This window comes from Tachypleus tridentatus, chromosome 8, assembly GCF_004210375.1.
Source record: "Tachypleus tridentatus isolate NWPU-2018 chromosome 8, ASM421037v1, whole genome shotgun sequence".
Lineage (NCBI taxonomy): Eukaryota > Metazoa > Arthropoda > Merostomata > Xiphosura > Limulidae > Tachypleus > Tachypleus tridentatus.
In genome coordinates, this window is record NC_134832.1 from 39,434,999 (window position 1) to 39,455,708 (window position 20,710).

Consider the following 20,710-nt stretch of genomic DNA (forward strand, 5'->3'; position numbering starts at 1 on the left):
CTGGTCTTATATAACTTCATTTTTGTACTGTGATGTACTGACACTTTTCTTATAGCTGTCTTACAATTTACGTTTTTCTTTAAAAAATATCTTAATATTATTGATCATTTTGTGTAAAACTTTTATTTTCAAAACCATTTTTGAACTTTTGGTTTTCCAAAAACAAAATTTTATCATATATTTTTCTACATGTAATTAACATGTATAGTTGTATGTTTGTTTTCAAGTATGATGACCAACAAAGTTGCCAAAAATTGAAATATATTCTTTCATGGTTATGTAAGACATTCTAAAATTTACATCTTAATTTTATATTTTAACTTAAATTGAGAAGTAAAAAAATAAGCTTCCATTTTATTTTTAGGATATTGAAAATAAATGTTATAAAAACCACATTCTTTTATTTTCCATCCAGCAACAAGGTGTTAAAATATTTGTCCTTCTCTATAAAGAAGTTGAACTAGCACTTGGAATAAACAGCCTGTATAGCAAGAGACAGTTAGTGCAACAACACCCAAATATCAAGGTATTTTTATCAGCTACAGGAATATATACACTGGAACCATTATTAGTAAATGCTTTTTAGTGATAAATCTAATGTAAAAAATAGTTTGGTAGTGTCTGCTGCATTGAGTGGATTTGCAATTGTATGTTTTTGTTAATCACTTTGTTCATTTCTTGAAATTAGGTTCTTCGTCATCCAGATCATGTGACAGGAGGAGTGCTATTCTGGGCTCACCATGAAAAGATTGTAGCTATAGACCAAACCTATGCTTTTATTGGTGGACTGGATCTGTGTTATGGTAGATGGGATGATTACCTTCACAGGTGTGTGTGTGTGTGTATAAGCATTAAAAAAGATTTTGATAAAGATTCCATTGTTAGTCATAGTTGTCACCTTCAAGTCATAGTGGGTAATGCCTGTAGTAATAGCTCCAAAATGCATTGAGGATATCTCATCAATTAGGCAATGCAAATGCTTATGTTAACAGTAAACATGAAAAACCAATTAAGGGTATTGAGTTGAATACTTACACCCATAATGTCTCAATTTCTACTGCCCTTCACTATCTGCAATCAGCTGTGGTAAAGCAGTTACCATTAAAAATTATTATAGTTCTTAAAGTAAAACTACTCTGAAATTATATTATATGAAACTCTCAATCTCTGCCTTATTTTTACAAGTCACTGAATATCCTGATTATATTTTTTTCAAATCTATGTTAGTAATAATATATAACCTGGCAAAAAACATGAGGCAAGTACTATCACTCCACCCCATAGTATATCCTAAACTTCATATTCCATTAGTAACTGAAATAAATTTTACAAAATAAAGTTTGACCAAAAAAGAAGCAGAGAAATGCAGTTGAGGCAGTGAAACATTAGTAAATTCCTTTGTAAGCCACTCAAAATAAAGATCATTCATGTAATGAATTTGTGGTATTCATAGAATAATAATTGGTAAAAATCAGTTAGATTAACAACCTCTAACATATAGAAAAGCTAGTGCATTTTGGTAACACTATATTTCAGAAATGGCTTTGATATCATGTCACTCAGCAACAAGAGTATAACCTAATATTGTTTAATGTATGTATGTACTAAAAGCATAAAGTGAAATTTTAATTTCTTAATTTAAAGTCTTCTGAATAAAGAAGTTTGTTTTTTATTAAAAACATTGGTAATGTAATATAAAATAGCTTAGTTCAGAAACCATATATGATTAAAATTTAATCAATATTTTTACTTTTGTGATGTTATGCACTTGGCTCTAGACTAGGTGATCCATACTACATTTTTACTTTAGGCTTATTTTAACAACACTCACTACACTTAATGGCCTTTTTGCATCCTCATCACTAAAATCATATTGAGCAGACAGTAATCAGATTATTCTATGGTTGTTTTGAAATTACATATAAAAGTGGCAATTTAGAAAAAGAGTAGTCTGAAAGTATATTCCATTTTTAATGGCTTTCTTAATATTAGTAATAATGGTATTTTTCTTTATAGTGCTCTTTGTAAATGTAATTGTATTATTAATTTCTTAAATTAAAATTTGTACATGTAATTTTTTGTGCATAAAGCCAAAATGTCATTTTTTATTATCAATGAGGATAATAACAAATCAATCTAGATCTTTTTTTGAGAAAGGTTTCTTAAAACCACAGTTATTACAGTAATGGCAGTTTATCAACTTCTGTTGGATTGAATTGTTTACAGTTAAAAATGAGTAGTGCTACAGGTTTATTATACTTGAAAACAACCATAAGTTAAACTGATTTAATGGGGAAAATGTTTGTTTTTACACTTTTAGATAAGGTAAGGTACAGCTGAATCATTGTATTTTCTATGTTTGGAATCTATTACAATATGAAATTTTTCTTACTAATAGTACAATTATTCAAACTGTTATTCTTGTCTTTATTATAAATATCGTTATTTTTGAAACATTTCAACCAGTGAATTCTCCAAATGTTATATCAGACATTCTTTATGTATCACAAAGAAAATGTTTTGTGGAATTACCAGGATTTGAACTCCTGGACCCGTGATCCTGAATATGGGCGTCATAACCACTTGACTGTCAGAGAGATTCACTGGTTGAAATGTTGTGAAAGTATTAATACACCATAATAAAGACAAGAATAATAGTTCAAATAATTATACCATGAGTAATACTAATATCTCATCTCAATCATTCTGCAAGAGTTTTTTGGTATTTGATACCATTTTAATTAAATTTTTAATGTAAATATGTTTAACTTCAAAATTCAACATAGATTTTGATAAATATCTAAGTTTTTTATGGTTTAATTCATATAGTTGTTTTATTATGTACATCTGCTAAGCTTACAGATCAGTCAAGAGCAGAATCTAGATTTAAAAAAAAATTCAAAATCAAACCTTTTTTCTATTTTTCCTTTACTTCTACATTTACTTTTTTTATTGCTGCAATTATTTATCTGAAACATTTTTTAAATACAAGTCTTGTTACTTGAAGCTTCAGATTTTTATTTTGAAGATCTTGATTCAGTTCATAAGGATAAATAATTTATTCTTTCAAGACAAAGTACTCTTCACTTCCTGTTAACAGATTTTTCATTATCTATTTTTTCAAGGTAATAATTTTTACAACATTTAAATGCTTGTTAAAATTATGTATTTCGATGAAAAGAAGAAAGCCATTATTACTTTGAGACCTGTGTAGATTTATTCTGATGTATAAAGGATTAGTTCTTTTTCTACTTAATTAAGGCTACATATACTGCAAGTTAATAAATACATTACATTATCTATTTTGTACAGTGGTATATCTTGCAGTTAATGTTGAAAATACAGTGCACCTGAGCAAGTTAAGCATTTAGAAATACTGCAAATAAACTTTTTGTGAGTAAGAGTAGCATATTTAAATAACTGACAAGTTGCTAGCTTGGCTGTCAGTGAGTGTGCAAAAGTGGTAAAAAATTCACAAAATGAAAATCCTAAAATATGAAAAAGGAGTAAACTGTGGCAAATCAACACCTTAATATCATTTTCTACCCTAAAATTTCTACTATATGAAACTTATCTTCTATACTTTTTTGTAAGTCGTTGAATAGCCTGTGGTTTCAATTCTACTTTAAGAACCATAAGAGCTTTTAAGGGTAATTGTCTTACCACAACTGGCTGCAGACAGTGAATGGCAGTAAAAGTTGAGAGGTTGTGAGTGTAAGCACTGAACTCTATACTTGTAATTGACTTTCCGTGTTTGCTGGCTAGTTTAACATAAGCATTTGCATCTTGTCTTATTAATGAAATGTTCTTAACACATTTGGAAACTATTACCACAGGCATTATCTGCTATCACTTGAATGTAAATTTGTGTTGAATTTTTTCTAGACCCTAAGCCTGGATGTTTAACTGGTATTAAGTATGTATTAGTCTGCACTAAATACAAGTCCCTTAGGAGCACACATGCTGAACACATTCTTAAGCCTATGTCTGCATTAAGCAACGAATTGTAACATTTGTAATTTATCATTAAAGAACCAAATTGCTCAATATTAATTTAATCACATTGTTAATGATTAATTACTAGTAAGAAAATATTTCAATAGCCAATATTTTATTTTTACTATTTTGTCAGTGTTTGGTAATTTAACTCAGATAATATACAAAATAAAAGAGCAAGTTAAAGCTTAAATTTGTTTTTAATGAAATGCTTCTTCTTTTTTAACAATACTTAGTATTCAAGTAATACATTGTTTTATATTATACAACTTCTGTTTCAGTACTAAAACTCCAGAAATGAAACACTGTTTATTAAAAATGTTTTTTTACAGGTAATTGATCATTATCAAAGTAATTATGATTGGGTTTTGATAATCCAAGTTCATTCAAATAAATAATCTTTGCTGATGATGTCTAACAATGTTGTGATATCAAACTAGTATTAGATGGGAAGTTTTAGGCCTATTATGAAAAATCCTAATTTGTTTGTTTCTCATGAATACTTGTACACTATAGACACTTAAAGTAGCATACATTAAAAACTTGACTAAGACTTTACACACAACAGTATGTTCTAAACCCTTTACCATTATTATTTTCTCCTTGCCTCTTACTTGAACTGAGTGATTGTAGTAACCTGTATCAAAACCCATTAAGTTACATTAGAAAACAAGCAATCTTGCCTGAGTAGCCTATATAAATAGCAAATACTCTTAGGTCTTTAGGTGCAATAGGCAGGAGATATCAGACTATTAACTGACTGGTAATATCTTTAAATTTTTAAATGATTTTATAAGTTTCTGGTTTTGTGGATGCTGTTTAGGTTGACAGACTTAGGTGGTATTGCTGTGAGCAAGCCAAGAGCTAATACAGTTTCTCCTGGAATACACGCATTTACTTCACCAAAAGATGCACCTTTAATTCAACAATCTCACTCAGCATTACAATTGGATATGTTGGATTCTCCAAGTGATCAGACTAAACACTCTACTATGGTGAGTTTTCACAGGGACTACAAGTTTTTAATAAACCTAGAAAAACTATTATTGGTAGAATTCAACAGCTAACCCATGCTCATTCTAAGTAAGACTAAATTAATTACTAATTGACAGTAGTGAAAAATATATTAATAAGAGACATGATATTTGTTTTTCAAATATTACTTCTTAGTAAAAATAGATTGCCTTAACTCTTTCTATATTGGGCTGGTTGATATGACTGACCTTTATAAACACAAAGTAACCATCAGAGTTTACTGTAACTTTCAAGTATAATATCTATATCTACAAAATTTGGAAAGCTTTCAGTAAACAATACAAGTTAGTAATTTTAACTAGTACTTTTACTAAAGATTGTCTATGAATATATGAAGTCAGAGTTAAATGCTTCAAGTTTTTTCATATTAAGAATAAAAAAAACTAAATATTTTTAAATTCCCTTGCATAACCTTTGAAACTTCGTATATAAATATCAAATTTTTGCCAGAAAGATTTTGTTCTGACAAGATACCTATTTCAACTTGCATATATAGCTATTCTCATTCAGTGCTGCCCTCTGTTTGCAAACTTTTATTTGCATGCTACAGTCCCTTCATTCCCATAGACACTTCCATTCATGTGGCTGAATTGAATATTTAGTTTGTGCTCTCTTCAAAGGGTTTGTTAGATGTATTCTTATTAATTTCTCTCATCAAGCTTACTGTTTATTATACAATGATGATATTTATTACTTATTCCGAAGTGTAATTATTTTGTTTCCACCGAGTTAGGGAACTTAATACTTTATTATAAATCCCTCTGAACATGAACTCGAATTTTAAGTTACCTCTTTGAAGATTATATCTTGTATCAGCACATTTACACAGGCTTCAGGTGGCAATCCTCAACTAGGGAAGAATTATCATCTTTACTTTGTCATGAGTTTATTATCCAAGGAGCTTACTTTTGCCCAGCCTTGATGTGAGTTTGGGGGCCCACACATGTTTAAATATAATCTGATGAATTGGAAAGATAAATCATTATACTTTTATGATTTTTTAATGTTTCTATTGTTACCTGTAGTTATTCAGGTTCAATAACATCAGTTCAATTAGACTGATCAATACTCATAGTTATGCTGAAGTTTGAAATGAGAGTTTAATTGTATCCTTTGTTCTGTTCATTAGATTAGGCTTAACACTCCTACGAAAAGTGGGGCCTAATAGGCCCCAGAGCAACTTGGAAGGTTATTAATATTAAGCTAATAATTTTGTATTTAACTGAAATTGCCATTTAAATCCATTAATGAATGGATTAACGAGATTCCCACTGTCCCTATCTACTATCTAGCGAAACCACAGCCAGGGGAACGGGCTTGGAGAAATCAGGACTAGAAACGTCTTTTCGTAGGAGTGTTAATATGGGCCTTTGTTATTTTAGGGTTACCTGTAATTCATCTCACTGTTATATAATAAATTTGGTTAACTATATAATTTTTCTTTAAAATATATCTCATGCATATGTTATTTTCAATACACATACTTAATTTTACAATATATAACATCTATTTCATTTTTGTTATTTTTTTATCTTTTTATACTTCTTCATATTAATTTTGTGTGTTGACCCCTGTAACTTTGGTCCTGTAAGTTTTTCTTTCTTGTCCAAGAGTCTTAAGTGACTTTTTTGTTATTTGCATATTAATTTTCAGAGGTATTTTCCATGTTTTACCCAAGATTCCACTCTGTGATGAGTGGTGCTTGTCCAGATATACTTCTGACATTTAGAATTGCATTAAAAGCCATATTCTAAAGATGACTTGTATGGATATTAAAATTTTAATTAAAATAAAGTACAGAACAGTGTTTTGACCTTCTTAGGTCATCTTCAGATTAACACTGTAAGGTTTTGTTGACTTCACTTTCATAATTTCCATGATCATAAAATGTACACTGTTCATTACAGTCACATAAAATAGATATGGGACATTCCATTGCTCATAGATTAATCATTGTGATATCTTTGCTTCATAAATATGCCCATACTGTACCGTAAAAATCCATTGATGTCATAGATAAGGCAGAAGGAGATTGCTATCATCTCTGCCATTTGTTATATTGAATAAATTGGCTTTGGTCTGCTTTTCAAAAATAGGGTTTTGTAGTTGCCCATTGCACTTTCTCCAGTGTGAAGGTTCTTTTGAACACTCCTCAGCATACCCCACCCCCACCTATTTCTTCCAATGGAATAATATAGTCTCTACTGCTTTCCAGTTCCAAGCTGCTGTGATGGTGAACCATAGAGGTATTCTTCTGAATGACTGAATGAGAGATATACAATATAAACAATAAAGACTCCATTTAGTTGAGAGCAGGTTGTGGTGCTGTTGTGTTGATGAAGATCACGAGATGCTTTTCAAATGGATGCTCCATTTCTGCATAGCTTTGTTGTGGGGAATGTGCCATCACAATAATTGAGAATCCTCATCCGACCTCCACATGGATGTTCATTCTTAGAGGTTGAGTTTTGAATTTAGACCTGAACCAACCAGCATAAGTCCTCACATGTGTTCAGGGTGTTCATTGTCCCTCACTCAATTTGCCTTGAGTACACTACCCCAGTATTATGAGTCACAGTGAGTGCACTTATGTGTTGCTTTACTTCTTCCTCTTACACTATCTCTTGATGTATTTGTGCTGAGGATGTTGCTTCTTTTCAGATGATTGTGGTCTGTTTGATTTGATGGGGATATATATTCACTTCATTCTGCTCATATTTGCCCTATTCTCAGATAGATAATGGGATTTTTGCCTATGGTTGCCCCTTCAGCATGGATTCCTGTACATGGTGAGGGGACCTCCCAGAGGAGGTTTTGTTCTTTCAGTTTACCTCCTCTGGGATCCAAACATCCACCATCACATGTTTGCAGTGCACAGTGACCTGTGAGGGGGAGGAGAGGATCCTGGTGGTTGAGGGGTACAACCCTAACACACCACTTTGATCTTGAGTTCTTGCAGACAGGCAGCCTTAGGGTGGTCCCCCTTGGGTCAACCAGCTGGTCCACTTGGGCTATAGTCAACCAAATACCAGTCTTGGATGTTCTCAACAGGTGTTGTGGACATTGCACCTGATGCTGATGTTTGGGTATAGTGCTCACGAAACCCTGGCTTTGCTTCAGTGTCCTTGTTTGGCATTGTAGTGCGTCCCCTCATAGGGCTCCATGGTGGGTGAGGTCAGTAGGCACCAAAATATTCCTTTTTTATTATTATGGGTCCTTCAAATTAAACCTTAAATAAAATAGTGAAAAACAGTCCATAGGTAAATGACCACGTGTTGAAGATTCTAAGCAGCAATCTACAACATCTATAACACCTGTTGTACCTCATATTCTTATACTACATTCTCTTTCAGGCAAACCTTTAGAATATTTGTCTTCCTTTTTCATTCAGAAGGGACAAGAGGGACTTGCTGGCTCACCAAAGTCAGTAAAGAAGCTTTACTCTGTTGACATATTGGTGGAAACATCCACATCTCAACACAGTGAACTCCTCTCACATTCAGAGGCAACTGGGGATATACCTATTGAGGTTACACCTCCATGCTACTTTGAATTTGTCACAAGGAGTTGTTGTTGAGAAAGATTTTAAGAATATCCCCAAGTCAGATTCTCACTTGTTTATCTACCAAAGGAGTTTCTGCAGTGAGGCGTATCTCCACTCGTAAAGATGAAATTATGATGCCAACCAATTTCCTCATTCTGACATTTACATCACCACATCCACCTGCCACTATCAAAGCAGATTATCTTAATTGCACAGTACAGCCATACATTCCAAACCCTCTCAGATGTTTCCAATATCAGTAGTTTGGTCACTCAAAGACATCATGTTGTGGTTCCTTGACATGTGCTCATTGCAATGGCAAGAATCATAATGGGTATGAAAATTATGTGGAACTGGTTGAAGCTCTGGTGAAGAACTATGGCAAAATGGGCTGCAAGATGTTCCTGAAAATCCATATCCTTGATGCTTATCTTAATAAATTCAAGAAGAACATAGAAGCATACTCAGAGGAGTGAGAGGAGCACTTTTACCGAGATATACTGGACTTTGAATGCCACTAACAAAGAATGTTCTCTCGGTGTGGATTCCTGTACGTGGTGAGGAGAGGTCCCAGGGAAGGTTCTGTTCTTTCAATTTACCTCCTCTGGGATCTAAGATCCATCCATGTGTTTGCTGTGCATGGTGACCCATGAAGGAGAGGAGAGGATCCTGGTGGTTGAGGGGTCCAACTTTAACACACCACTTTGACCTTGAATTCCTGTACATAGGTGGCCTTGGGATAGCACCCTTGGGTCAGTTGGCTGGTCCACTGGGGCTAGAGTCAACCAAGTACAAGTGTTGGATGTTTTCAACAGGTGTTGTGGACATTGTGCCTGATGCTGGTGTTTTGGAATAATGCTCATGAAACCCTGTCATTGCTGCAGTGTTATTGTTTGGCATTGTAGTGAGTCTCCTCTTTTTTTTCTTTTTTTTTTTACAATGGATCCTCGAAATAAAAACTTAAATAGTGAAAAAACTGTTCATGGGTAAACAACCACTTTTTCAAGATTTTGAGCAGCAATTCTCAACATTTGTAACACCTGTTGTACCTCATTTACTTATACTACACTATCTTTTAGACAAACCTTCAGGGCAAATGTCTCCCTTTTTATTTCAGAAGGGACAAGACTGAACTTGCAGGCTCTCCAAAGTTAGTAAAGAAGCTTTGATCTGGTGACATATTGGGGGAAACATCCACATGTCAACAGAGTGAACTCCTCTTGCATTCAAAGGCAATTGGGGATGTACCTATTGAGGTTACACTTCATGCTACTTTGAATTCATCACAAGGAGTTATTGTTGGGAGGGGTTCAAAGATCATCCCCAAGTCAGAGATTCTCGATGTTTCCTCCACCCAAGGAGTTTCTGCATTGAGGCATACCTCTATTCACAAAGATGGAATTATGATACCGACCAGTGTCATCATTCTGACATTTACGTCACCATGTCCACCTGTCACCATCAAGGCAAGTTATCTTAATTGCAGGGTATGGCCATACATTACAAACCCTCTCCAGTGTTTCCAGTGTCAGCGGTTCGGTCACTCAAAGACGTCATGTCGTGGTTCCTTGATGTGTGCTCATTGAGGTGGCAAGGACCATGATGCCTATGAGTATGAAACAGACCCTCATTGCATCAATTGCAATGGCTCTCACCCATTCTACTTTTTTCTTCCAACCATTTAGAGCAAGAACAAGAGATGCAGTATTTGAAAACAATTCATAACATTACTTATCCTGAGGCTTGAAAGTTGCTGTCCACCACTTCATCTTGAAGATATGCTACTGAACTTCGTTCCACTATTACAGTGGGAGTGCAGATGGATCTCTCTGTGCCACCAAAAGAATGTTCTCAAACCAAATGAAAAGTCTTTTGACTTCTGTGAGTAGAAAAATTGATGACTCAACTTCAAACCCATCTCTGTCCCTAACATTCCTTTGGATCACAGTACATCTTTTTCTCCCACCCTAAGATGCAAAATGATCATTTATTCACGTCCTCAGTCGGTGGAATCCTGTTCCAACAGCAGAGACCTGCCCAATCGACCCTGGGTAGGATCCATGGAGGTCGACTAACCTCCCTCGAATAAAGACAATAAAGATAAAAAGATGTGGTCATAAACAGAAAGGCTCTCCACCCAATTTGCCTACACATAAATAAAAATGGCCACCTTGAAAAAATGGAACTGTTGATGTGTACATTCTAATCTGGATGACATCAAAGCACTGATTGCTTCCTACCATCCTGTATGTCTTTCCTTACAGGAAACATTTCTAAAACCTGCAGATACAGTCACCTTTTGGTAGTTTTCTCTGTACAGGAATGACAAGCTGTGTGATAAACGAGTGCATGGAGAGGTGGCACTGCTGGTTGATCAGCATGTGCCCACCCTGTCTTTGTCACTCAATGCACCCTTGGAGGCTGTAGCCATCCGTGTTTCATTGGGTCATCACTATTTGTTCTCTCTACCTGTTGCCTCGAGAGATCTATGATCAATCAGACCTTAATGCTCTCATTGAGCAGTTGCCATCTTCCCTGTTAATCCTGGGGGACTTTTATGGACATCATCCCCTGTGGGGAAGTGCTGATATTGATGGGAGGGGTTGCTCTATAGATCATATGCTCTCTGATCACAACCTTTCTCCTTTCAATAGTCGTTCTTATATTTATTGTCATGCACCTAGTCACTCCTTTACAGCTACTGATCTATTAGTTTGCCCCCCTTCACTATTCTCCCACTTTTCATGGAGGGTTGACAATAACTCGTGAGGCAGTGATAATTTTCCTGTAATTTTGAGAGACTGGCTATGGTTGATGCTACCTGACTTGCATGCCCCGGTGAAACTTTGATCAAGCAAAGCAGCTCTCTTTCACTGCTCTTGCAGAACTTGATTCTGTCATTTGTAAGTTATCAGTAGACGACTGTGCGGCAGCAGCATCTGACAGCTGCTCAATGGATACCTAAAATCTCGACATGTTTCCCACGATATCCCCGTCCGTGGTGGAATCCTGCCTGCCACATGGCACAGAAGGCTCGAAAACGAGTCTCGGATACTTTTTGTAGATATCCCATACTCTTACATCACATCGCTTTCCAGCAGGCCTGTGCACATGCTCGGTGGGTAAGACCTCAAAGCCAGAAGGACTCTTGGATTAGGTTCACAACCAGCATAATTTTTATCACCAGTTCCAAAGTCATATGGGACAAGATTCAAAAGGTCAGTGAACAATATTTTTCTGCCCCCTCTCATTGTTGCTCTCTGATGGCCAGGAAGTAGCTGATACCCGGAGCATCGCCGATACTCTAGGTGAAAGCTTTTGCCAGCTATCTAGCACTTCTGCTTTATCCTCCACCTTTTTAGCCATCAAGACTCGGACAGAGAGATCATCTCTTTCCTTTGAAGCAGATTGTCTCTATGACTATAATTGTCCCTTTACACTGATGTAACTCACACCTGTGAACCTGACGATGACTAAAGAAGGTCAAAACATTGTTCGCTCCTCTACATAAAATATTTTCTCAACTCAAAGGAGCTGTTTTTACATGTATGTTTTGGTTGTACATTGGTCGGACCTGATGATGTACACTATAAAATGCTGTGCCATCTATCTCTTGCTTCTTTTGTTATTCTTCTGATTGTTTTAAATGGATCTGGCAGGAGAATGTTCTTCCTGATGCCTTTTTCTAAGCCTGGGAAGGATCCCAAGATTCCTTCAAACTACCATTCAATTACTTTCAAAAGCTGTCTCTGTAAGACTTTAGAGAGGATGGATAATGCTCGTCTTGTTTAATTCCTTGAATCAAACAACCTCCTCTCGCCCACCCAGTGTGGGTTCCGTCGACAGCACTCCACCATAGACCACCTAATTCGTCTTGAAACATCTATCAGAGAAGCCTTTCTCAACCGCCAACATCTTGTATCAATATTCTTTGACATAGAGAAGGCTTACGACACAACATGGAGGTATGGCATTTTGCGAGACCTCCATACATATGGGTTATGGGTCCATTTACCCATGTTTATTAAATATTTTTTAATGAACAGGTGATTCCAAGTTTGTTTGGGTTCGACATTCTCCTGTTCTTTGCTACATGAACTTGGAATCTTTCAGGGCTGTGTTTTGAGTGTCATACTTTTCAGTATAAAGATTTTTGCTATCACTGAACAACTCCCTTTTTTAATGCAATTCCCTTTTAAGAATCAATGTATGTCTAGTTTGATTTGAAATTAGAAAATGGCCCTAATGTCATATAACTCAAACAGGACTGGGAATGCCAACTTCAGATGACTGACACTGCTGTTTGAACTACCCATTAGTCATCCTGGTGAGTTATGATAATTACAGTCATACTGCAGAAGGTCTTTTACATCTTGTATTACTGTAGTTTTTCTCTTACTGCTGTAGACTAATGTAAAAATTGGATTTAATGCTATTTATGTTTTTAATTCAAAAATTAAACTTTGTTTTGTTTTACCATAATTTCCTTTAATGAATTTTAATAATTTTACTTTAATTTTAACTCTTTATTGGATGTTTAGTGCAGATAGCCTAGTTGCTTTGCACCATAAAACACCAAACCAACCAACCCATGGCTATTCCACCTCCAAACTACCCCTTCATTACCTTTTCCTCTTATTCCATTCCTTCATCATCAACCTTGGTCACCAATGTTTCATCATGCCCTTCATGTACTTTTTCTTCACACTTAATTTTTATGTGGTCCTTCATGGGTTTGTCCCAGTAGGTGGCTTCTTTTCTAACTGTTTACACTGACAAACTTCCCTGGAGGAAAGGCAAATAGAATGAGATTGTTTGTTTTACATTGTTGGTCTTTGGATCAAGAGTTTTCACAATTAGTACAGTCTTGTGTGAGATTCTTTGAAGGCTCTTATTTTCCTTCTTCCTACCCTTGTAGGCAAACTTCATTGGAGGTTGAACAGGACTCGCACATAAATGGGTGTCCTGCTTTGTCCTCTTCTTCTGTATTTATACATTTTCATAGACATATCCTTTCAGTGCTGGGGAGTCTGAGTTGATCAACAGATAGCTTTGGGATGTTGATCTGTGTCCAGAATGACTTATCATATTGACACCAGGGAGTTTCTCACTGTATGCCATTCTTTGGTTCATATCATAGATTTGGTCTTTGATTCATTTGGTTCATAGATGACTGTCAATGATCCATTTTGATAATTCTGCAACAGTTTCTTATCTCAATCACCAGGGCACTATCTGTTCTTGATCTCTGTTTTTATTCTTTGAATGTCATGCTGTATATTATTATCATTGCTTGTCATGTTCTTGGTATTTTCAGTCTTGTTGCAGGTTGGCTTTTAAGTCCAGATAAAGTCTATCCATTGGAGTCGTCTCTTAATCCTCTTATTTTCCAGTGGCTTTACCTTCAGTGGTGTACTTTTCACATTGATGCATTTATCACATCCCTCAACAACAAATTGCCTATGTTTTGGTCTCTGATCCCTCATCCTATTGCTCTGGCTGTTGATACATTTAATTAGCATTGAACTAACAAATACTTGTGTAACTGTACTCTTACTTCCTTCTTCACAGGTTGATTTTGACCATCCATGTCACTTTGTGTCTGATCCGTCTGATTGCTACTTACTAGTTGGCTCAACCATGGTTCATATGGCTATTCCACCTCCAAACTACCCCTCCATTATCTCTTTCTCTTACTCCATTTCTTCTTCATCAACCTTGGTCACCAGTGTTTCATCATGCCCTTCCTGTACTTTTTCTTCACACTTAGTTTTTATGTTGTCCTTGATGAGTTTGTTCCAATGGGTGGCTTCTTTTCTAACTGTTTACACTTACAAACTTCCCTGGTGGAAAGGCAAATAGAATTAGATTGTTTTACATTGTTGGTCTTTGGATCAAGAGTTTTTACCTGTTCAACTCACTGTTCCTTACATTGTGGATTTCCTCACTTGGCTTTTCATTTGAGTCTTCTATCTCCCTGGTCTCAGGCCATTGGGCAGCCTTGTCCTGCACTTTATTCCAGATACTCTCCTGTTATTTACCTTTTTGATGTATACCTTTCAAATTTGTCATACACCTCAGTGGGTTGTTTTTCTGGATTGGAATATTAATGTGGTCCTTCACTATCTCACCTTGCCTGTGTTTTGAACCACTGTCCATATGCTCATTGTTTCACTTTCTCCCTAAGTCTTATTTTTTTTTCCTTTTAGCCTGTGGATGTCGGAGGTCAGATTTATTTGCCATTGATATTTCACTTTCCCTGTCATTCCACATGTTATCCTCCTTTATTCAGATCATTCTTTCCTCTCCATAAAATGGACAGCTTAATATACTATCTCCTTTTCACTGGTATTCCTTTAAATGATGCACAATTCTGACATGCAGATTTTGATTCTTGTGGCACAACTACATATGCATGAAAGGAGTAAAGTATATTTCCTACCCCTGCCAGATGGGTGGGTTTTGAATTGTAGTTGAGTTGCAACCAACATTGTTGTTTTTCCTATGCCCACATGAGTGTCAGTACCCTGTGGCTGGATTTGCAATTGAGTTGATTTACTTATGGTATTATCCTCGTCCTACCCCTTCATGAATGTTTGCAACCAGCAGCTTGAGTTTCATACATAGTTGATTTGCACTGTGCTTTCAGTTGCATACTGAACACTCTCCATCTAAGAGCACATCCTTTTAATCATACCCACTTTCATGTTTTCCAGGATTGAGTTGAATATCTATGGTATGATTCAGATACCTATCCTGCCATAGTTCTTTCTTACTTGGATGTGTTCCTCCATCTTTCCACCAACACCTATGACATATTTCCATAATGAAATTATAATATCCCAGTTTAGAGGTTGTGCAGTCTCTCATGTATAATCATTGACTTCAAAGATATCCTCTTGAGGAGTGTCCTTAGATGCTTCTTTCTTTCCCTGTCACCAGTCTCCCTACCTATTCAATATGGGATTTCAGCTATTTATGTGAATGGAGGTAATGTGCTGTATTGGAAGTTAGAATTATCCTGTACTGAAAATGTATTTTAAATAGACACTTACCTCTCCTTAATTTTCCCACCCTTTCTCGTCGCTGAAAACTGGTACTTGCATTTTTCTATCAACACTCAATAGTGTGACATACTTTCTTGATGCATGTGACCCCCTCTATTCAATTCTAACAAACTATCATTATTTGTTGAGAGTTGTCACATGATAATTTGCATTTGAGACAAATTGAGATCAATCAATTCCAGATGGGTGGGAGTTTGAAGGCTTGTGGCATGCATGAAAAACCTTTTGCATGTAAAGGGTAGTACTGAACAAGAATAGCTATTTTGATGAGAGGAGGTGAGTACTTTTCAGAAATAATTTACAGTATAGAAAAATTATAACATCTGTGATACGTATTCTGGGTGATTGAAAAGCTCATTTACAAGCAAGTAATACAGAAATGGAAATGTTTAGAAACCTAATTTTACTGATATAGACTGAGGTATAATTGGCCTAACTTATGACAATATCATTGATGTTATTCAATGTCAGTTTCAAGGTCTTTTCTTTTGAATCTTATATTCATATGAATCATAAACCAAAAATGTTAATTGCAAAGACAGACAATAACAAGTAAAACTTTGAATCCCCAAACATTACTAAAATTGCCCAACAACAACAAAAGTGATAGCTATAAAAGCAGATGGGGAAAACATCCAAAAATCTGATGGAAGTGATGACATAAAATAAATATTTATTTTCAAAATATTGCTCAGGATATGATAAATGTTGAATGCTTCATTGTCAACATTGGTTGCTGTTTTTGGCCCATCTGCATGGCATACATGCATAAACATGAGTGTAATTTGCAGCTGTTGGATGAGATGTTAATCTGGGAACTGTTTTGCATACAATCTTGCAGTAGCTTTACATAATTGTGACACTGCTTATATTAGGATTATATCCATTGTTAATCAACTGTATATCCTGCAGCACAATTATTTGGTGCTATCTTACATAAGAATACTTTTTATTTGTATACTTTTTTATTATTTTGGACATTTCATTGGTACAATGACCTGTTTATGCACAATTTTGACCTCCATATTTTGATTTTCCATGACTCAACTACATATGCACAAAAGGAGTGTATTTATATTTGTAACTATTGTTCTTAAGAGGCTCTGTAGGTAATTTTTGGTTTAAGATGTTTCATTTGCTAATGGTTACATCTTTGCTACTAACATTTTAGGATTATGATGCATATTAATAAAGTTTCCAACAGATGTGACTGTGAAGATGAGTGAATTATTTCACTAATATTATAGCAGCACCTCATTTGTTTACCACTGATATTCATATTTCAATTTCTGAATTATTTGCTTCTTAATAGACTTCTGAATCATCCTGTTTTGGAAATTGTAACTTAGTCCTACTTAACTAATACTGGACATTTACTTGTTTGGGTTGGAGTCAGTCATTTTGAATCTACAAACATGTATATGCTTTATTGTTGTATATGTTTTGGCACAAGGAAGTCTTTTTCTTAATTATATATGCATATGAAATATAAAACCAGTACCTATAGCATATAGAAATTGAGCAGTTATTTTTTTCTCTTCAGCATGCCAGATTTAAGAGTAGTGTGAAGATACTGATATTTTAGTTATCTGTGTATATTCTTTTAATGTTAAAAATTAGTTATTTTTTTAAATTACAAAACTGTAATTAAATTAATATATTGAAAGAATTACGGAAAAAATTATGACATAGAATAGCAGTTTTAGGAAATAAACTTTTTACATTCTACCAAATATAGTAATATGCTTCAACATTTGTACTGCAACAGTAACAGTTTTTATAAATAGTTTCAGAATAAAGCATAAATTAAAACAAGCTTCATAATTTACCTTTCACCAATACAAGTGGAGCCACTGAAAGATTATCATCTATAAGTTTGACCTTTATGTTAAATGAATAAAACCTTAACACTGAAGTAATTTTATCTAGGATTATTTATGCAGTAACAGATACTCATATCTCACATACAAATATAATTTCATTATAAGTGGAAGAAAACAAATATGAAAAATTGTTGTTATAATTTTCTGTAAGTCTTTTTTTAATGTTTATTTTAAGTGTTTTTTAGCTTAGTCATTAGCGTGGGTAAATAGTTGTCAGTAATAGTGATTTTGTTTATTTAATTTTTAATTTGAAACCACTTTGGTGTGAATTCAGAGTAACACAAGATAAAAACCAACTTACTGGAACCTTTATCTTTTTAGAATATTATGTAACTATTCCCTTTATTGAACATAGTAATGTTCCACATTATTTTTTTCACAGCCAAAACCAAGTATTCACATTTCCTCTTTGCCATCAGTAGAGAACATGTCTTACCAGAATCAGGTCACTCTACAACAAGCCACTTGTGATTCAGATTTACCATGTGCCTTTGAAGCTAGAAAGGAAGATGAGGAAGTACCTGATAATGAAAGATTTGGTATTGATAATTCAAGAAAAACGGGTATTCGTGAGGAACAAAACGCAAAAAATTGGAAGTATATAATACAGAAGAATAAACATTTGGATGGTGTAGATGCTGATGAAGAAAATCCTGAATGTACCATGGATGGTATGGAGAAACTAAAAGAAGGAAAACAGGAAGCTGATGATGAAGTGGATGAATATGGTTTTAAAGGGAGAAGAATATACTCAAGCAGATACAAAAATCGGAAAGTTGTACAGGCAGTTGCAGTAAGTGTATATTTGGTTTTCAAGTAGGTTTGGCAGTAGTGACTTTCCCACAGAGATGGGAACTCTATTTTGTGGGGAAATTTCACTGTATTCAACATAACCATAAGAAGCCAGATTTTTTTTTTAACTATTTTCCTGCTTTGTTTATGTAAGTAAAAATAAAATGTGTGAAGATTTTTCTAAAGTAGTAATAAGTGTCCAAAAATTAAACTCTGTTGTTTGTCACAGAGTTACTTAGTTCTAGTTATGTAATTATTATATAAAATGAATATAATGATGATTGGATATAAATAGAATGGGGTTTTGCTTAATAGGTAAGTGACAGAGATCTTTTGACAACTACCATTCTGGCCTTAAATTCTTAAATTTCTAACTAAATGTATATTAACCTTTACTCTCACTTGGCTCTTGGTAATTACATTGTGTTTCTGTAGCATACATAATTCTGATTCCAGACTCAGTAAGACAACTCTTATTGAAAAGTTGTTGTTTTATTATAGGTTGTTAGTTTAAATTTCAAAGTGCATGTAAAGATCTGCTTCTTTGATGCTGTGATTTATCTGCAGACTTTGTCTGATGTTTGTCTCAGATATACTAAACTCTGCCTATTTCACTTCCAGTTTAATGAGTTTACTAGTGTCTGAATCATAGTTTTTCTGTGACTTTAAAACTTAGCATATTATAATTAAAAACCTTAGAAATTCAGTTTCATTATTTTTGTAGCTTGTAACCTTTTCTCTGAAATTAAAACCTTAATTTGCAATTTCTGTTTCATCACTACATGAGAGGACACCACTAATGAAATATTTACATTTCTGAATACACATTCACTCCTAAGGAAATAGTTGTGGAGTTTTACTTTGGCCCAACTCATTTTTTTTTATACCAAATAGTATCTCTTTGCCAGATTTTGGGTTATTATGTATAAATATAGTTTTTATTAATTTCAGAAAATTAGTGACATGGGAAGTCCATTTACTTCCAGGACCACATCACTCACGTTGTTTTTGTTCTAACAAGAGGTGTAATTTATTTTTGTAATGAACAACCCATATGAAAAATAAAAAAAAGAAAACATTTTTGATGACTATTTACATTTCAAGTGTTTGTGTTGTAATATATACATATAACCACTTTTTGTATTTGGATATAATACATGTTGTATGCAAGTAAGTGTTTTTCTGCCAAAATATTATGTTAAAACTATAACAAAAGTTTAAGAATAAACTTTATGAACCAGCCTCAAATTTACAGAACTATGGATCACATTTGCATGAAATGAAATTAACAAAATATTGTGCATTGCTCATATACAAGTAACATGGTACATTACTGTAAAACCATGCCATTATGTATGAGCGATACAGGAGAAGAAGTGCTAAATAGTTACAATCCTGAGAGAGGTAAGGAGAACACCAGTTATTTAATTCTATAATCTGTGAAAATTGTAGAAAAGACAAACTTTCTTTACTTCATATGTGAAAACTGTTTATGTATACATTTGTGTATATAGTGGTTTATGTACAGATGTTTTTTGTTTCTAGGTCATAAGGTTTTTATAAACTTTCACATCAGTTATGTAGCTAAAGAAATTTATTAAGGTTTACAATTTCATTCAGGAAAAGTAAACATTTTTACAGAGATTGCAAGCTTTGAAACACCGTATCAGGAGGCATTCATCTGGTTCAATAGACTCTCTCAATGAGGGATTCAGTAACATGTTAAATGTTCCAGTTGGGGACTTGCGTCAATCCAGTAGTGAAATAGCATTAAATGAGCTTGGTTTACAAGGGACTCCAAAATTGTGGTTTGGGAAGGATTATAGTAATTTCATTGTGAAGGACTTCATCCAGCTTGAACAACCATATCAAGGTCAGAAAGAGTTGTCTAGTACTTTATTATTTCTTAGTCATTGTTTTTACCTCTTAACATCATTGATTGTTTTTCACTGTGTATAAATAGCATAAAACACCAGTTTCTTACATATCAGTTACCAAACTATTACCAGTATGGTGAGTGCAATTGAACATGAGGATCAACAGAACAGACATTGTCAAACTTATAAATAATGGATGTAATCCCATATTTTTATTAACAGGAAAGATGTAATCATGCAAGATATTCAACAGAACAGATATAATTATGATAGTAATTAAAAGGTCAGATGTTATCATGGATATGAATTTATGTGCCAGCTGTAATCATATACACTGATCAATTGAAAGGTATATTTTTTTATAAGGTCAGCCATACATCATGATGAAAAGAAAAATTATAGCTATAATTCATAATTAATATTGTATAACCCTTGAAGTACCAGTAGGGAGGAGGGGTCCATATCCTCATTGGCTTTATATACACACATTTCTAAACTGTTTGTGCACCATGTCTT

General features: G+C 34.3%; 1 protein-coding gene across 1 annotated transcript in view; it reads left to right on the forward strand.

The window, feature by feature from the left end:
• Nucleotides 1–20,710, forward strand: part of Pld (Phospholipase D) — a 153,133-nt gene that overhangs the window by 86,007 nt on the left and 46,416 nt on the right. The window contains 5 exon segments of the mRNA XM_076448349.1: nt 416–526; nt 689–828; nt 4,820–4,991; nt 17,908–18,318; nt 19,959–20,190. Coding sequence (XP_076304464.1) covers nt 416–526; nt 689–828; nt 4,820–4,991; nt 17,908–18,318; nt 19,959–20,190 — 1,066 coding nt within the window.